This window comes from Anoplolepis gracilipes, chromosome 15, assembly GCF_047496725.1.
Source record: "Anoplolepis gracilipes chromosome 15, ASM4749672v1, whole genome shotgun sequence".
Classification (NCBI taxonomy): domain Eukaryota; kingdom Metazoa; phylum Arthropoda; class Insecta; order Hymenoptera; family Formicidae; genus Anoplolepis; species Anoplolepis gracilipes.
Window position 1 is genome coordinate 5,918,357 of NC_132984.1, and position 14,671 is coordinate 5,933,027.

The window sequence follows — 14,671 nt, forward strand, 5'->3', positions numbered from 1 at the left end:
CTATCGACAACTAAAGTATGTTATTGAAAATTACTTAATCATCGTGTTAAGTCAACTACTTTACGCGAATAGTAATTCAACTAAATCAAAACGACAAAGTACAAGTTTCATTTAGTCGAAGTAAACACAATAAATGTATAAATCGATCAGTAAGTTTTGATCATCGATTTTGTTCATTCTACGATATCATAATGGTTGATCGATATTTTTGTTGGTTCCATTGTGCAATATTGAGTTACGTTCAATTAATTCCGTTCAACCGATTTGAAACAATAATCATAAGTTTTATTCCATCAGATGAACAAAATCATTAACCAAAACTCGACGGATTTGTAAATTTTATCTGTTTCTTTTGACTAAACAAAAGTTTGATTTAACGATTAAAATTTAATTGAATTTCGCTTGTGTTGTAATACCGCTAAGCGAGATGCCGCTAGTTTAATCGCACAGGATATCATTTTCAACATTGCCTGTTGCCATGTAGAAGGGGTATAAGGAAGAAGCCGAGCCGTACACATACACGGCCCTTTCTTTGTGTGCGCTCATATGTTGCGTATCTTCTCACTGATAAAGTTATCCGTTGTAGAAGAAATGTGCGTTTTTTATATGTACACTGAAAAAAAAATTTATTTACTCTAAAAAAATATTTAGTTCAATACGTTCAAATAAGTATTTATTTAAATTAAGCAAAAACATATTTGAATCAATAAAATATATTGCTGAATAGTAAAATAGACAATATATTTTACTAATTCAAAAATATTCTTGCTTAATTTAAATAAATGCTTGTTTGAACGTATTGAACTACATATTTTTTTAGATTAAGTAAATTTTTTTTCAGTGTACGAAATTCGGGGGCTTAATCAACGCGCACACCGCGGTGCGCAGGCGGCACAGCGAGGACCTCGCGTAGAGGCCCTCATGGAGGGGAGAAGACGAGAACAGACTAGTCCTGACGGATACGAGTGTTTTACAAAAGTTTCGTGAAATACGTAATTATCTTACAATACTGTTTTTGTGTAGTTTCGTGGTTAATTATTACAAGTTAATCGTTAATTGTGAAACGTATGAAGAAAAAAAATTTTGGCCAATATTATTCGCAGTTGGGGCCTGAAAGATTCGGTTGAATCAAACATAATAAAAGTATTAGAAGGTATGTATTATTTTAAAAAATTATTTATTATCGTTATTTGCAAGGTTCATTCTATAAGTCACACCGTTTTGTTTCGAAAATATCTACTGTATGTTTTCAATTGTGTAATTTAAGTTGTTAACGCATTTTTTACACATTTTCTTATACAACAATTGATTATATCAAAATAATTTATCAGCAAAACCGTAAGATTTCATCATAATTTATTATGATTCCAATAATGTTTGGATTGCTATTTCTTTATTGTCATAAAATATTTTCCGTGATATACGGGTAAAAAGTGTTCGTAAAAAAATGTACACAAAGGTTTGGTATGCGTATGCGTATATATAGTACACAGTGTCTATCTATAAGCATACCATCAAATATCCATGTAGTAATGAAAGTACATTGAAGAAAAATATTTTCGATTTTACAATTTTATCCTCACAGTGTTCTTAGACAAAAATTTAGTTCGTAAAATGAAATATTTAGTTGAATGAAAGATTCTTTTGCTCAAGAAACAAAATTTTTTAAATGTTTGCAAAATGTTTTGTTAACGTTTTATGCTCATTTTGTCAAAGCAAACTTTTTGTCATCTTTTAGAATATAATCGAGTTTTTATAGTCTCTTAAAAAATTCGATTATATTCTACCTATATAAAAAACTTATAATTTTGATTCACATCTCCTCGCTTCTATTGCCTCTTTCTTACTTACTTATTTATATAAATTATATTATCTAATAATATTAAAAATATGAGAAATTTTTATCAAAATATTAATTATTTCTTTGTAAAACACATTGCCTCTAAATATTATATTATAAATTTAAAAATTTATAATATATTACGTAAATAATAAATTACAAAATATAAAACATAACTGTAAAATATTACAATTATATGCACAAACGTTTTTATTTAAAACAAGTTATCAATGATATGTATTAAGTTGGTCAAAAAGTCTTTTCATATTTTATGGAAAAAAGATGAATTTGTGAACGCGGATTACCAGTCTCGGAATTCGCTTGTCGTCTAATGTGCTTTCGAGTCAAACGAACACTGTAGGGCCTGAGACCTGTTAATGACCTCGAAAGTCCCTTTGACTAGATGATTAAACCGTTCGTTCGATGGTTTCTTTTTGTTAAGAAAAAAAATCCCTGTTGCACAGAACAGGATCTAGTGCGATTTTGAATTAGAAAAGCAAAACCAAGATTAATTAATTAAATAAATTTTCTATTCTGGTATATTATCGCAAGCGGATGTAACATAAGGGTAGTCTATCAGGCGAGCATGTGTGGCATCATGTATTGTAATAAAAAAAAACGTGATTCGTATTATTTTAAATCAAAATAAATCTGCTTTCTTTTTTTCTCTTTTATTTATATTCTCATTATTTCTTCTAATTTTTGTTTCTTTATATTTATACTATTTTTGATAAAATCTCAAAAATATAAATGTAAAATTAATACAAGTGTTGAAAAGAGATGTTTATTTATCTTTAAATTAACATTGTTATAATAAAAGATACACAATATTAGATAATAATATTGTATAATAATGTCAATGTGTGTTCATGTACGTAAGTATGTATGTATGTACATGTGTTTTATTTCTCCCTTTCTTTCTCTCTCTCTCTCTCTCTCTCTCTCTCTCTCTCTCTCTCTCTCTCTCTCTCTCTCTCTCTCTCTCTTCTCTTTTCTCTCTTTACCCATTATATAGTACATTTAATATATAATTTAATATATAATATATTTAATATATTGTATAAATTTATATTGAGAGAGAAAGAGAGAGAGAGAGAGAGAGAGAGAGAGAGAGAGAGAGAGAAGGGGAGAAATAAAACACATGTACAATGTACATGTAAAACACTATGCCAGAGATATAACAAAAGGCAGACGATTTCTTTGAAACGTAAAATTTTTAACAATTCCTCACAATGCATTACCTGCGAGACCCTACCTTCGAGCTATGAAAATTTTTGTATGTATACTCATGTGACAACTGCATAGTGGAGGAAATAGGCTTATATACAATTCCAGATTATGGGTATATGTAGACATACTATAAGGAACTTCTGCAGTATCTATTTGCGACTTGTGCTTTCGGTAATCGGAAAAAATATAAGAACAGTATCTCAGTGAATTGTGTATACTTTTAAACAGGGAATTAATTTTATGCGAATAGTTTGGCGTTTGTAATATTCAAGTGTTTAAAATTATATTATTCCTTATTTTTGTGTTTTACTTTTTTCGTAATGAGTATGATAACGTGCTTACCTGAAGAAGTTATAGATATCATACTTGGCAACAATGATATCAGCATGGAGGATATCACCAACTTCAGATGTGTGTGTAAACAATTTCAACACGTAGCTAAATACAACAAGTTTAAGCAAAAAAAGTTTTATCAGAGGTAAATTTTTTTAAAGATAATTATTTGTTTGTAATTTTTACAGAGATAATTATTTGTGTAAATTTTTCGCAATTTGATTTCATTAATTTATCACACACTCAATTCTACAAAAAGTATATTTTGTAAAAATGTAAAAAATAAAATCAATGTAATAAACAATATAAAAATGATTAAGAGAGGGGTCAATGAAAACCAAGAAACTTAAAGAACGCAAGCAATTATCGCCAAAAATTTTTTTCATTAATTAAATTTCTAATTTAATTAATTAATAAACTAGTTAAATGTTGTAGCTTCTTTTAATTAGAAAGAAACAAATTTTTAAAGATAACTGCTCTCTTTTCTATGTCTTGACTTTTATTAGTTCATAGTATTATTTTATGTTTATAATTTAATAAAAAATAAATATAAATATAAAAACTTGAAATTTTGTATTAATTTTTCTTAATTAAATTAAAATCGTTGATTATTTTTATTTTACTTATTTCATTACCTTATTTATGTTATTACACAATTTGATAAATTTATGTTTTAGAAATTTAGAGAATGTTAAAGTTGAATAATTTTTTATAGTTACGTATAGTTATAAATGTAATATTATAGCTATCATAATATATTAATAATGCTGTTTATTAAAATAGTTGAAGTTATATAATAAACTTATAACATTATATTAATAATTTATTTTGTAAATATCGTTTTGTCTCTTGTTTTTGTGACTCACTGTATATTGTTAGTGTGACAAATTTAATCACAATTTAAAATTGAAAATTATATACTGCATATCTTATATATTTTGCACTAAAACAGAAAAATTGATATTTCGAATAATTTTATATATTAAATAACTTAAACAATTTAATTTTTTGGAAACTTTCTATTACTAATGCAATAGTTTAGTGTTTTTTAAAACTTTACGAATATATTATTTGTTCCAATTTCAGATGGCCTATTGCGAAGAAATTCTATGACAAGCAATTTAAGAAAAATGAACAGAAAGAACAGAAAAATGAAATTTTTATGAAAACAGGCATTAATTGTGCAAAAGAATTACAGAATTTTATGTTACAACATATTCAAAAATATTATTCTAACGACAAAATAGCAATCGATAATTTAACAGATTTTACTTACATATTTGAGTTAGATGAAAATTTACAGCAATTAATTTGGAATAAAAAAAATAATATAAAAATTTCCGGTGTCTGAAATATAAAAATTTCCTATGAATATCATTATATTGATGCGTTTTTATTTGAAATTACAATTTTTTCTTCCTTAATCTCATCTCTTTGTATATATTGCAAAATAATATTTTATTTTAATTCATCTTGTTTTCTTTTTTATTAATATATATATTTTACTTAAGTATATTATTGTATTTATGTCGTAATTATTTTGTTATTATTTTATTTTAATGGTCATTTATTTATTTTTTATTTGCGTTTTTTTTTATATTGTAGACGATATAACTTTAACATCGCCGAAATGGATACAAAATCGTGATATAGGTCGTTACTTTGATAAATTCGAAGGTACGCATTATGTACCAAATAAAGCGCTGGCAAAACATTACCCGCAGGATGCCGCTGTAACTGCTAAAAAAGCAATATTAGAGAATTAATATAAATAATATAAATTAATATAATTATATTATGTAGTGTAAGTTAAAATATATAAAACTTTTATCAAGAATATTATTTATATATATTTTATATATTTAGAACTTTCCCTCTCCTCTAATATTATCTATATATTTAAATATTTAAATATTTTGTTATATACTAATTATATTATAATAAATATATATTATATAAATAATATACTGCAAAATATAAAATATTTTGTATTGTAAGTAGGGGAACGTGGAGTAGAACAGCCAACGTAAGCATTGAGCAAGTTTTCAACATATTAAAAAAAAATAAATCGATCTCTTTTTTACTAAAAATATTTTTTGGCATATCCGCTTTAAGAAAAAACACAAGTTTTTTATAAAGTAATAGTTTAAATAGAAGAGATTATTGATTTAGTAAAAGCCTGGATTTTCGTGATATGCTTTTCACGCGGGGTATAATGAACTATCTTCAAAACTTGTTTATTTCATTAACATTGATGTCTAAAACTTCTCAAAAGTTGTATATTATAATATAATATGTAGAACATAAAAAGAAGTATTCGCAATAGATACTGTTAAACAAAAAATTTCAAAAAAATATAAAATATCAGAAACAGATCAAAGATAAATCCCGATTAATTGTTGACCCATTTTTATTAAGTTTTTACAATTTATAAGAAAAAATTTGAAAATTTGTCCAATATAGGCAACCTTACTCTACAAAATATCTTTCATACATATGTTTAGCAGGGTGAAATGAAATCTTGTTTTCAGTTTGAGCCTTAGAATATTTTGTACAAAAAAGATTCGATCGCGAATTGAAAGTGTATCTTCCTCAATATTGTCTCTGAAAAAAGAAATAAAAAAATTAAAATAATGAATTAAATATAAATGCAAGATAAATATGAGACAAAGAGAGATGTCGCAAATAAAAGGTTAAGTTTTTTTATAGTATTAAATGTTATCTTATTATCTAATTATATCTAATACAGGAAGAAGGATGGGATAGATGATGAAGGTGGATAAGTAATAAATATATATAAGTTTAACATAAATTTTTATTTAAAAAGTGTGTATGTGTATACATATAAAGTGTGTGTGTGTTTTAAAATTAAAAAAGAATAGAAATTGTAATAGAAAATTTAAAAAAATTAAAATAGTTATATGTTTAAATATAAAAATATAAAAAAGAATTAAAATTATAGTAGAAAATTTAAAAAATTAAAAATCTGTAGAGGCGATGCGCCATGGGAACTCGTCATAGCTGCGTCTGTAACAGGAAACAAAAACATTTTTATTAGTACTTTAAAAATATTTTCTAAAATGATAAAAATTATAAATACTCACAATCTATTCGGAGTCTCTCTCTCATCTGACGACCTGAAGTCCTCCTGCAGAATTTCGAGGAGCCACGGTTCCTCTGTCTCCCACACCTCATACGGAAGCTCACCAAAGAGTTTCCGCAAACAAAGACGATCCTCGTCAAACTGAGGAGTCACCTCCTCGCACCTCCGGTTCTCGGGAGTGTCACCCATGCGTAACAATAATAGTTTGTTTGGTTTTTACACATAAGTCCTCGGTGTATGTGCGACACTTACACAATAATAATAGTTTTTTTGTAGTATTCACACAAGTCTTAAGTCATGCAAATCGAACACATATTGCAAAGTAATATTTGAAATAATGGAGTTCGACGCTCAAAATAATCCGAGTATTAATGCGTAAATATTAATCGAATGTTCCCGCCCAGCACAAATCTCATCAAAAAGATACGCCATTCTTATAAAACACGATGTGCAGAAGTATGTGCCATCTGCAGTTGCATAACAAAAATATATGCAGCACATTCTTGTTAGTTCATTATACGAATTAATTTCGGGTAATTCCAAATCACAATTGATTCTGTCCTCGAAAACACTTTCATCACTTTCATAGTCACTGTCAGCTAAGCGTTGTACTTCAACGTCCAAATCACCCTCTTCGTCAGAATTGTTCATATTAATATCACCATTATTTTCGATAACATCGAAACCGATATTTCCAATATTGGCGTTATTGTCATCATCATCACTAGATAGTTCTAAAAGCGGCACTTCAATGTCCGAGTCTTCTTCATCGGAAATTATCATAAAATAATCATCACCATTATTTTCATCCATATTCGGAAGACACACGCGCAACGCATAGATTTACTCGCGACACGAGCACAATTCATAGATTTCCTCGCGACACGAGCACGTAATAAGCTTCTTCTTAGAGCGTATAGGAAAAAACTAACCACGCGCCACGCGCATTTATCTCAAATATATACACGAGATCCCATATCTTATCTCTCTCTAAATAGAGTATCTCTTTCTAAACAGACTATGCATATGATCCTATGAGAGGTAAACGTTTGTTTGACTGAGACTAAGAGAGCGCCAGGAGGAGGAGGAGGAGGAGGAAGAGTCGTAGAATAAAATAGTGTGAAGAGAAACATTAATGTTAATAATAATTTTTTTTTATTTTTTATTTGTTACAAGTATCATAAAGTATATCATTTATAGCACATGCCAACAATTCGCAATCTACGAGTGATCCGCTATCGAACGCGTCACTCTCGCGAATCGCTTTCACAGCATCATTTACATCAGTAATATTGTTACGTTGCAAAACGTTAAAAAATTGTTTAAATTTTTCATTCACGAAATGTGTATTTTGACACAACCATGAATGCATATGATCGATATAATTTTCAAAATCGAATAAATGTAATAATGTTTGAGGTTGCATATACAAAGACTTATTAGATAATGTTAATTTAATAATTCTCGATCCGTTTAATGCGATCATTTGGATAGATAGATCACAGATCCATAATGGTTGACTTTCAGTCGATTGTACATGTCGTTCAATGTCTGTACGTTTCTGTATCAATGAGTGCCAGAGTACGATAGGCAATACTAATCGATTACCTCGGTTGTCACCAAGTATCAATTCGACATACGACATAGCACCAACGCTTATTCCAATCTCCAAATATTTGTAAGATGTCGGGGTTAAGATATACCTTCTCCCAAGTATGCAAACCGCACGACGAGATGAAACGCTATATAAAATATTAAAATATATTAAAAAATAATATTTAGAAAATAATTTTTAGAAAATAATTTTTAGGAAATAATATTTAGAAAATAATTGAAACTTACATTTTCTTTGATTGAATTTCATCGTTCTCAATCGGAATGTAAAAATTCATCTTGCTGGTTTCTTTTGTGGAGCACATTTTTTTTTAGCACAACCTTATACACGGACAACTGATGCGATACTAAACTATTGAAAGTACTGCGATCAATTTGTAATATCGTAAAACGTAATGAGGAGGGGAGTATTTGTGACGTAATTTTGCAAGCGCCAATGTAAAGCTGCTAAAAATTATTAAAAATCGCGTCCCCACGTGCTTTCTCGAGCGCCGTGTGTGGCTGCCGTATGATGAAATCGAATCAAATGTATACGACGATTGAAATATTCGGTTACAAATGTATACGACAAAGCGTAAGATAAAATTTTTGGCTAAATGATAACATAAACAGACCGTCGACAGTACGGATGTTTGCGCTAAAGAATAACACGCCGACAGTACGAATGTTTGCGCTAAAGAATAACATGTCGCATAGTGGGTGGGCATTATCATGTATATTTAATTTGATTATAAATAATAAATATAATCCTATGCGTAGATGTTAAAAGCTCATAAGAAGTTTGAAAATCGCGCTCGATATTTGAACGGCCAATGATTCACACGGCGCTGTTGAAAGGGCGCGTCGACGGACCCAAGGAGAAACAGAGGCGCTTGCAACGCTTTTTGTTCTCGATTACTTAACCTTCCCTTGTTGTGAGTGAGTCGTCGTCGCGTACAGTTGAGTTGCATCTCAAATACAAAGATACAGAGTGTATGTTCGTTAGCTAAATATCGATAGAAATTAATAGGCGGTTATACACCGTTCTTGCAAAGGATCCTACAGGCTATCGTTATACGTTCGCAAAACAATCTTGGTCGTTCGTAAAACGACGAAGACGGCCCTTGTGCCGTTCTCTAAAATTCAACGCAGGCGGCCTTTGTGCCGTTCTCTAAAGAAAGAACCACGCAGGCGGCCTTTGTGCCGTTCTCTAAAAGTCTCAGTTTGTCTCACACAGTACGCAAGGCGACGCTATCGTCTTAAGGCGGTTTTAGACCGTTCTCAAGTCATATGGGAGATCCTTATCAATAGATCTCTTCTCTCTATCTAATGAATCCTATCCACAAGGCGGCATGAGGCGGTTCTCAAGGTTTACCTAATTAATCTTATCCACAAGGCGGCATGAGGCCGTTCTCAAGGCTTACAGCAGGCCTCATTTGTACAATGGATAATACGTGTATTATTATGGAATCATAAACAATCAGAGGAAAGTAATCTGTACATCACAAATTTAATAACAAATTGTCTTTTCAGGTTGATGTTTAATAGAGTTAATTTTCAGTTAACTTTTAAGATTTAATTTTGTGTAACAAAATTGAAGTCATTTAGCCTTTTATGTGCATTTTTCTTATTATCTATACTTACATTTTATTTATGTTTTAACTGCCCTTTGCATTCTTTACATGTGGGTGAATCCTTCGATTTGCTTGATATTTAATATATCTTTTTATTATATTGGCAGTTCAGTTATATTAATTATTTAGATAAATATATTAGTTCAATATAACTTCAATGTTTACTATTTTTCTTTATGGTTCAATAAGTTATAAGGATTCAAGTTACTTTATATTTGTTACCTCAGTTACGTTTTATTATTATAATATTTAAGAAATATGTTCCTAATATTTTATGTATATATATATATATATATATATGTTTTCTTTAATAATTTTATGGATTATCATTAAGTTGCATACTACCTGTAAGTTTTTAATATTATCCTAACTTGTCTTGATTAATTCTTTATCATAATATATTTATACTTTATCGTCTCTCTTGATTCTGTTATTTTTTTTGCTGTGTTTTGTGTTATCTATTTCCAGCCATTTCTGATTTAATTATTACTCGTGATTTGAAACATAACAGTAGAGGATGTCATATTATATTACATTACCACGAAATATGCGTGAGATAAAGAGACGTGATATTATAGAAATGACGGATGTTTACACGAAAGAATAACGTTTTCGCAACGTGAAAAGAATATAACGATTAGATATAAATCAGAACAGAGAGTCACATCTCGCCATTATTGTCGAAGCTTGCACGAGTGTACCTTATATGTAAAAAAATAGAGCAGGTTTTAACGCATCAATCCACCTTGATAAATTCGGTGGAGGAGTACTTTGCGTGGGAAATGCGATGCGATGATTATATCAAGTCGTTGGAAGAGCAGAGTCAAATTAAACGACCGTGAATATCGATCGGATATCGACAATTGTCGATCGCAATCGTTGTCGATTTCGTACACGCGGGTGCCGGACACAGCGCGCATCAAGCTGCACTATTTTGGCGAGAAATTGATACAGCGTTCGAGAACCGTATATCGACTGGTGCGATAATCAATAGCAATTATATCGAACCTCGCCAGTTTCTCGAAGACGCGAGTGATATCGTGCTCGAACATGTGCGAGACGCTATCGAAACACATTGCAGTGTGAAAGTGAATACTGTGTTTAACGGTATGTGAGTTTGTGGCGGGTGAAAAGCATGACAATAAAAGTGTAAGTACAAAAAACTGTGAACTATTTCGTACATCTGATTTACGCGAATGGTACGAGCAACGTGTTATCGAGCCCACTTTAGCATCTCTCGAAGAATTTCAAGAACGTGATAGTGGGTGGGCATTATCGCGTATACTTAATTTGACTGTAAATATAAATAAATATAATCCTATGCGTGCGGGATGTCATATTATATTACCGCGAAAGATAATGATGAAGCGAGCGATAGTTAACGTGCGATCCAAAGACAATGCATGTTTCGCATGGGCAGTGACTGCTGCTATGTATCCCGCTGAAAGAAGGGTTGAACGAGAATTATCGTACCCGCGTTACACGGATGTATTAAATCTTCGAGACATTGAGTTTCCAGTGACTCTTAATCAAATTAAAAAGTTTGAAATTAACAACAATATTTCAATTAATGTGTATACCATCGAAAACGAAAATATTGTTCCTATTCGTCTTTCGGAGCAAAAGAGGGACAAGCACGCCAATTTGCTCTACATTCAAGATGCGCAAGATATCGGACATTTCGCGTGGATCAAGAATTTATCGCGACTCGTGAGTTCGCAACTCAATAAACACAATGGACAAAAATATATCTGCGATCGGTATGTATATTTAATATTATTGATTTTTTTTCAAAATGAATATATAATTATTATTTCTATTTTTTATAAATGTTAAAATATATATATATATATATATATATATATATATATATATATATATAATTATTATTTCTTTTTTATAGATGTCTACATTATTTTTATTCGAATGAGAAACTACAGTCACATACTGTAGACTGCGGGAAGATGAATGACTGTGCTATTCGATTACCGAGCGATAAAGATAAGTGGCTCGCTTTTAACAACTATAACAGGAAGAAGCAGGTTCCTTTCGTCGTGTATGCCGACCTGGAATGTGTTTTGAGAAAGACGGACAAAGAAGAAGAAGCAGAAAAAAATGTATACCAGCATCATCAAGTGTTTAGTATCGCTTATTATGTACATTGCTCGTACAATAATTCGTTGTCCGCGTATCATTCTCGTCGCGAAGCCAATTGCGTTGCTGAATTGGTTTGCTGAAGAGTTAAAAAATTTAGCAACGCGCGTGAAAACAATTTTATCTACAAATCTTCTCATGATAAATTTGACGCGTGAAGAATTGGAAAAGTTTAACAGCGCTACTCAATATCACATATGTGAGAAACCATTCGTGGAAGACGATACGCGCGTACACGATCATTGCCACCTCACTGGGCGGTACAGAGGTCCCGCGCATTCAAATTGCAATCTAAATTATAAAGAATCCTTTTATATTCCAATTATTTTCCACAATTTATCCGGTTACGATTCACATTTTATAATCGAGGAAATAGCTACAGCGTTCGAAGGAAGAATCGATCTACTTCCGATAACTAAAGAAAAATACGTTTCATTTACGAAAGATGTTAAACTTACGGAAGACAATTCGCGAAATCACATTAAATTACGTTTCATCGATTCTTTTAAATTTCTCATAACAAGTCTCAACAAATTAGCATCTTTTCTCAGTAAAGATAAATTAAAAATTTTACAATCTGAATATCAAAATTTGCGAGTAGAAGACTTTGATCTGTTAACGCGAAAAGGTGTCTTTCCGTACGAATATATCGATTGTGTAGATAAATTGCACGATACATGTTTACCTCCGCGCGAATTATTTTATAGTTCCTTGACCGATGATACAGTATCCGAGAGCGATTACGCGCACGCCGAGACTGTTTGGAACCGATTCTCCATTAGAACGCTAGGCGAATATAGCGATCTATATTTAAAAATCGATGTCTTGTTATTAGGCGATGTTTTTGAAAATTTTCGTGACAATTGTATCAAGAGTTACGGGCTCGACCCTGCGCATTATTATACTCTGCCCGGATACACGTGGGATGCCATGTTGAAGCATACAAATATTAAGTTTGAATTGCTCACTGACATCGATATGGTAATATTTATAGAACGAGGTATACGCGGTGGTTTGAGTCAATGTTCCAACAGATACGCGCATGCTAATAACAAGTACATGCAGTCATACGAGCCATTGAAACCGTCATCGTATCTAATGTATTTCGATGTAAATAATTTATACGGATGGGCAATGTGTCAACCTTTGCTTTACGCTAGTTTTCAATGGGTCGACAATATATACAATTTTGATCTATCATCGATCGCGTCCGATTCGCCTACAGGCTATATCCTCGAAGTCGATCTCGAGTACCCGCAACATCTTCACGACGCGCATACTGACTTACCGTTTTGTCCGACGCGTGACAAACCACCCGGCAAGAGAGAGAACAAGTTGCTCGCAACCTTATACGATAAGAAACGATACGTAATACACTACCGCAATCTGCAGCAATGTACGCGACACGGTCTTCGCGTTACAAAAATTCATCGCATATTACAATTCGCGCAATCTCCATGGTTACGTACATATATTGAATTAAACACGCAATTTAGAACAATGACGAAAAATGATTTTGAAAAGAATTTATACAAATTAATGAATAACGCAGTTTTCGGCAAAACGATGGAAAATATGCGCAATCGCGTAGATATTAAACTTATAACAAAATGGGACAATAGGTACGGCGCAGAGGCAATGATCGCGAAACCAAATTTTCATAGCAGGAGCGTTTTTTCGGAAAATTTAATCGCTGTGGAATTGCGTAGACTCGAGGTGAAGTTTTACAAACCAATCTATGTAGGTATGTGTATACTTGATGTATCCAAGATGTGTTTGTACGAATTTCATCACAATTACATGATTCCAATGTATAAAGAAAAATGAAAAGTCATGTACACCGACACGGATAGTCTCATATATCACATTGAGTGCGAAGACGTGTACGAGAATATGAAGCGCGACATCGGCAAGTTCGACACGAGCGACTATGCGATAGACAATGCGTACGGTATACCGCTCGTGAATAAAAAGGTACCGGGTCTGATGAAGGATGAAAACAACGGTATGATAATGACAGAATTTGTCGGGCTTAGAGCAAAAATGTATGCGCTAAAAGTAGATGGTAAAAAGGATACGAAAAAGGTAAAAGGTATCAAGAATAGCGTCGTCGCGAAAACGATAACATTTGACGATTACATGCAGTGTTTGAACGAAGGAATTGAAATGACGCGACAGCAATCGAGTATAAGATCAAAAATGCATAAAGTATATACCATGCGGCAGAAAAAAATTGCTCTAAGTCCACACGATGATAAACGGTATATAATACCTAAAAGTATCGATACGCTACCATGGGGACATTACAGAATAGCGTTGTAAAAAAAAGAAAAAAGTGTATATATTTGAATATTATATATATTTATATATGTAAACTTTATATAATATTTGTTATATTTTTACAATACATTATTTTTATGTATCCAAGAATTCCGTGAACTATCGAATCCCAACCATTTCACAAAAACTTCATCCCCTCTCTTCCTCAATATCTTTTCCACAAGATATATATCGGGATTAGCAACGCGTTGTAGTTCGTATTCGTAAAATCCACCGGCGACGGGATTTCCGCGCAAATCTTTTAATATATATGTCACGGGATTAGTTTTTTGTATCTTAACAATTTCAAACACTTCGGTGGTCCAATTTGGTGTGTAGCCTTTTTCGAATAAAGTCTTGAATTTACTCATGCGCACCGAATCGCCTATTTTAAATTTCGCCGGCGCCGCAATCTTTACGTTGCTGTACACCGTATGTAAAAGTTTCTCCGCGATGGCTAGAGTA

At 31.6% G+C, this 14,671-nt stretch overlaps 1 protein-coding gene across 1 annotated transcript; it reads left to right on the forward strand.

Moving 5' to 3' along the window:
• The first annotated feature begins 13,069 nt into the window (after nucleotides 1–13,069).
• Nucleotides 13,070–14,212, forward strand: LOC140673969 (uncharacterized). The gene has a single exon (XM_072907238.1). The coding sequence runs from the start codon at nucleotides 13,721–13,723 to the stop codon at nucleotides 14,207–14,209; it is 489 nt and encodes a 162-aa protein (XP_072763339.1). The 5' UTR covers nucleotides 13,070–13,720; the 3' UTR covers nucleotides 14,210–14,212.
• The last annotated feature ends 459 nt before the right edge of the window (nucleotides 14,213–14,671 follow it).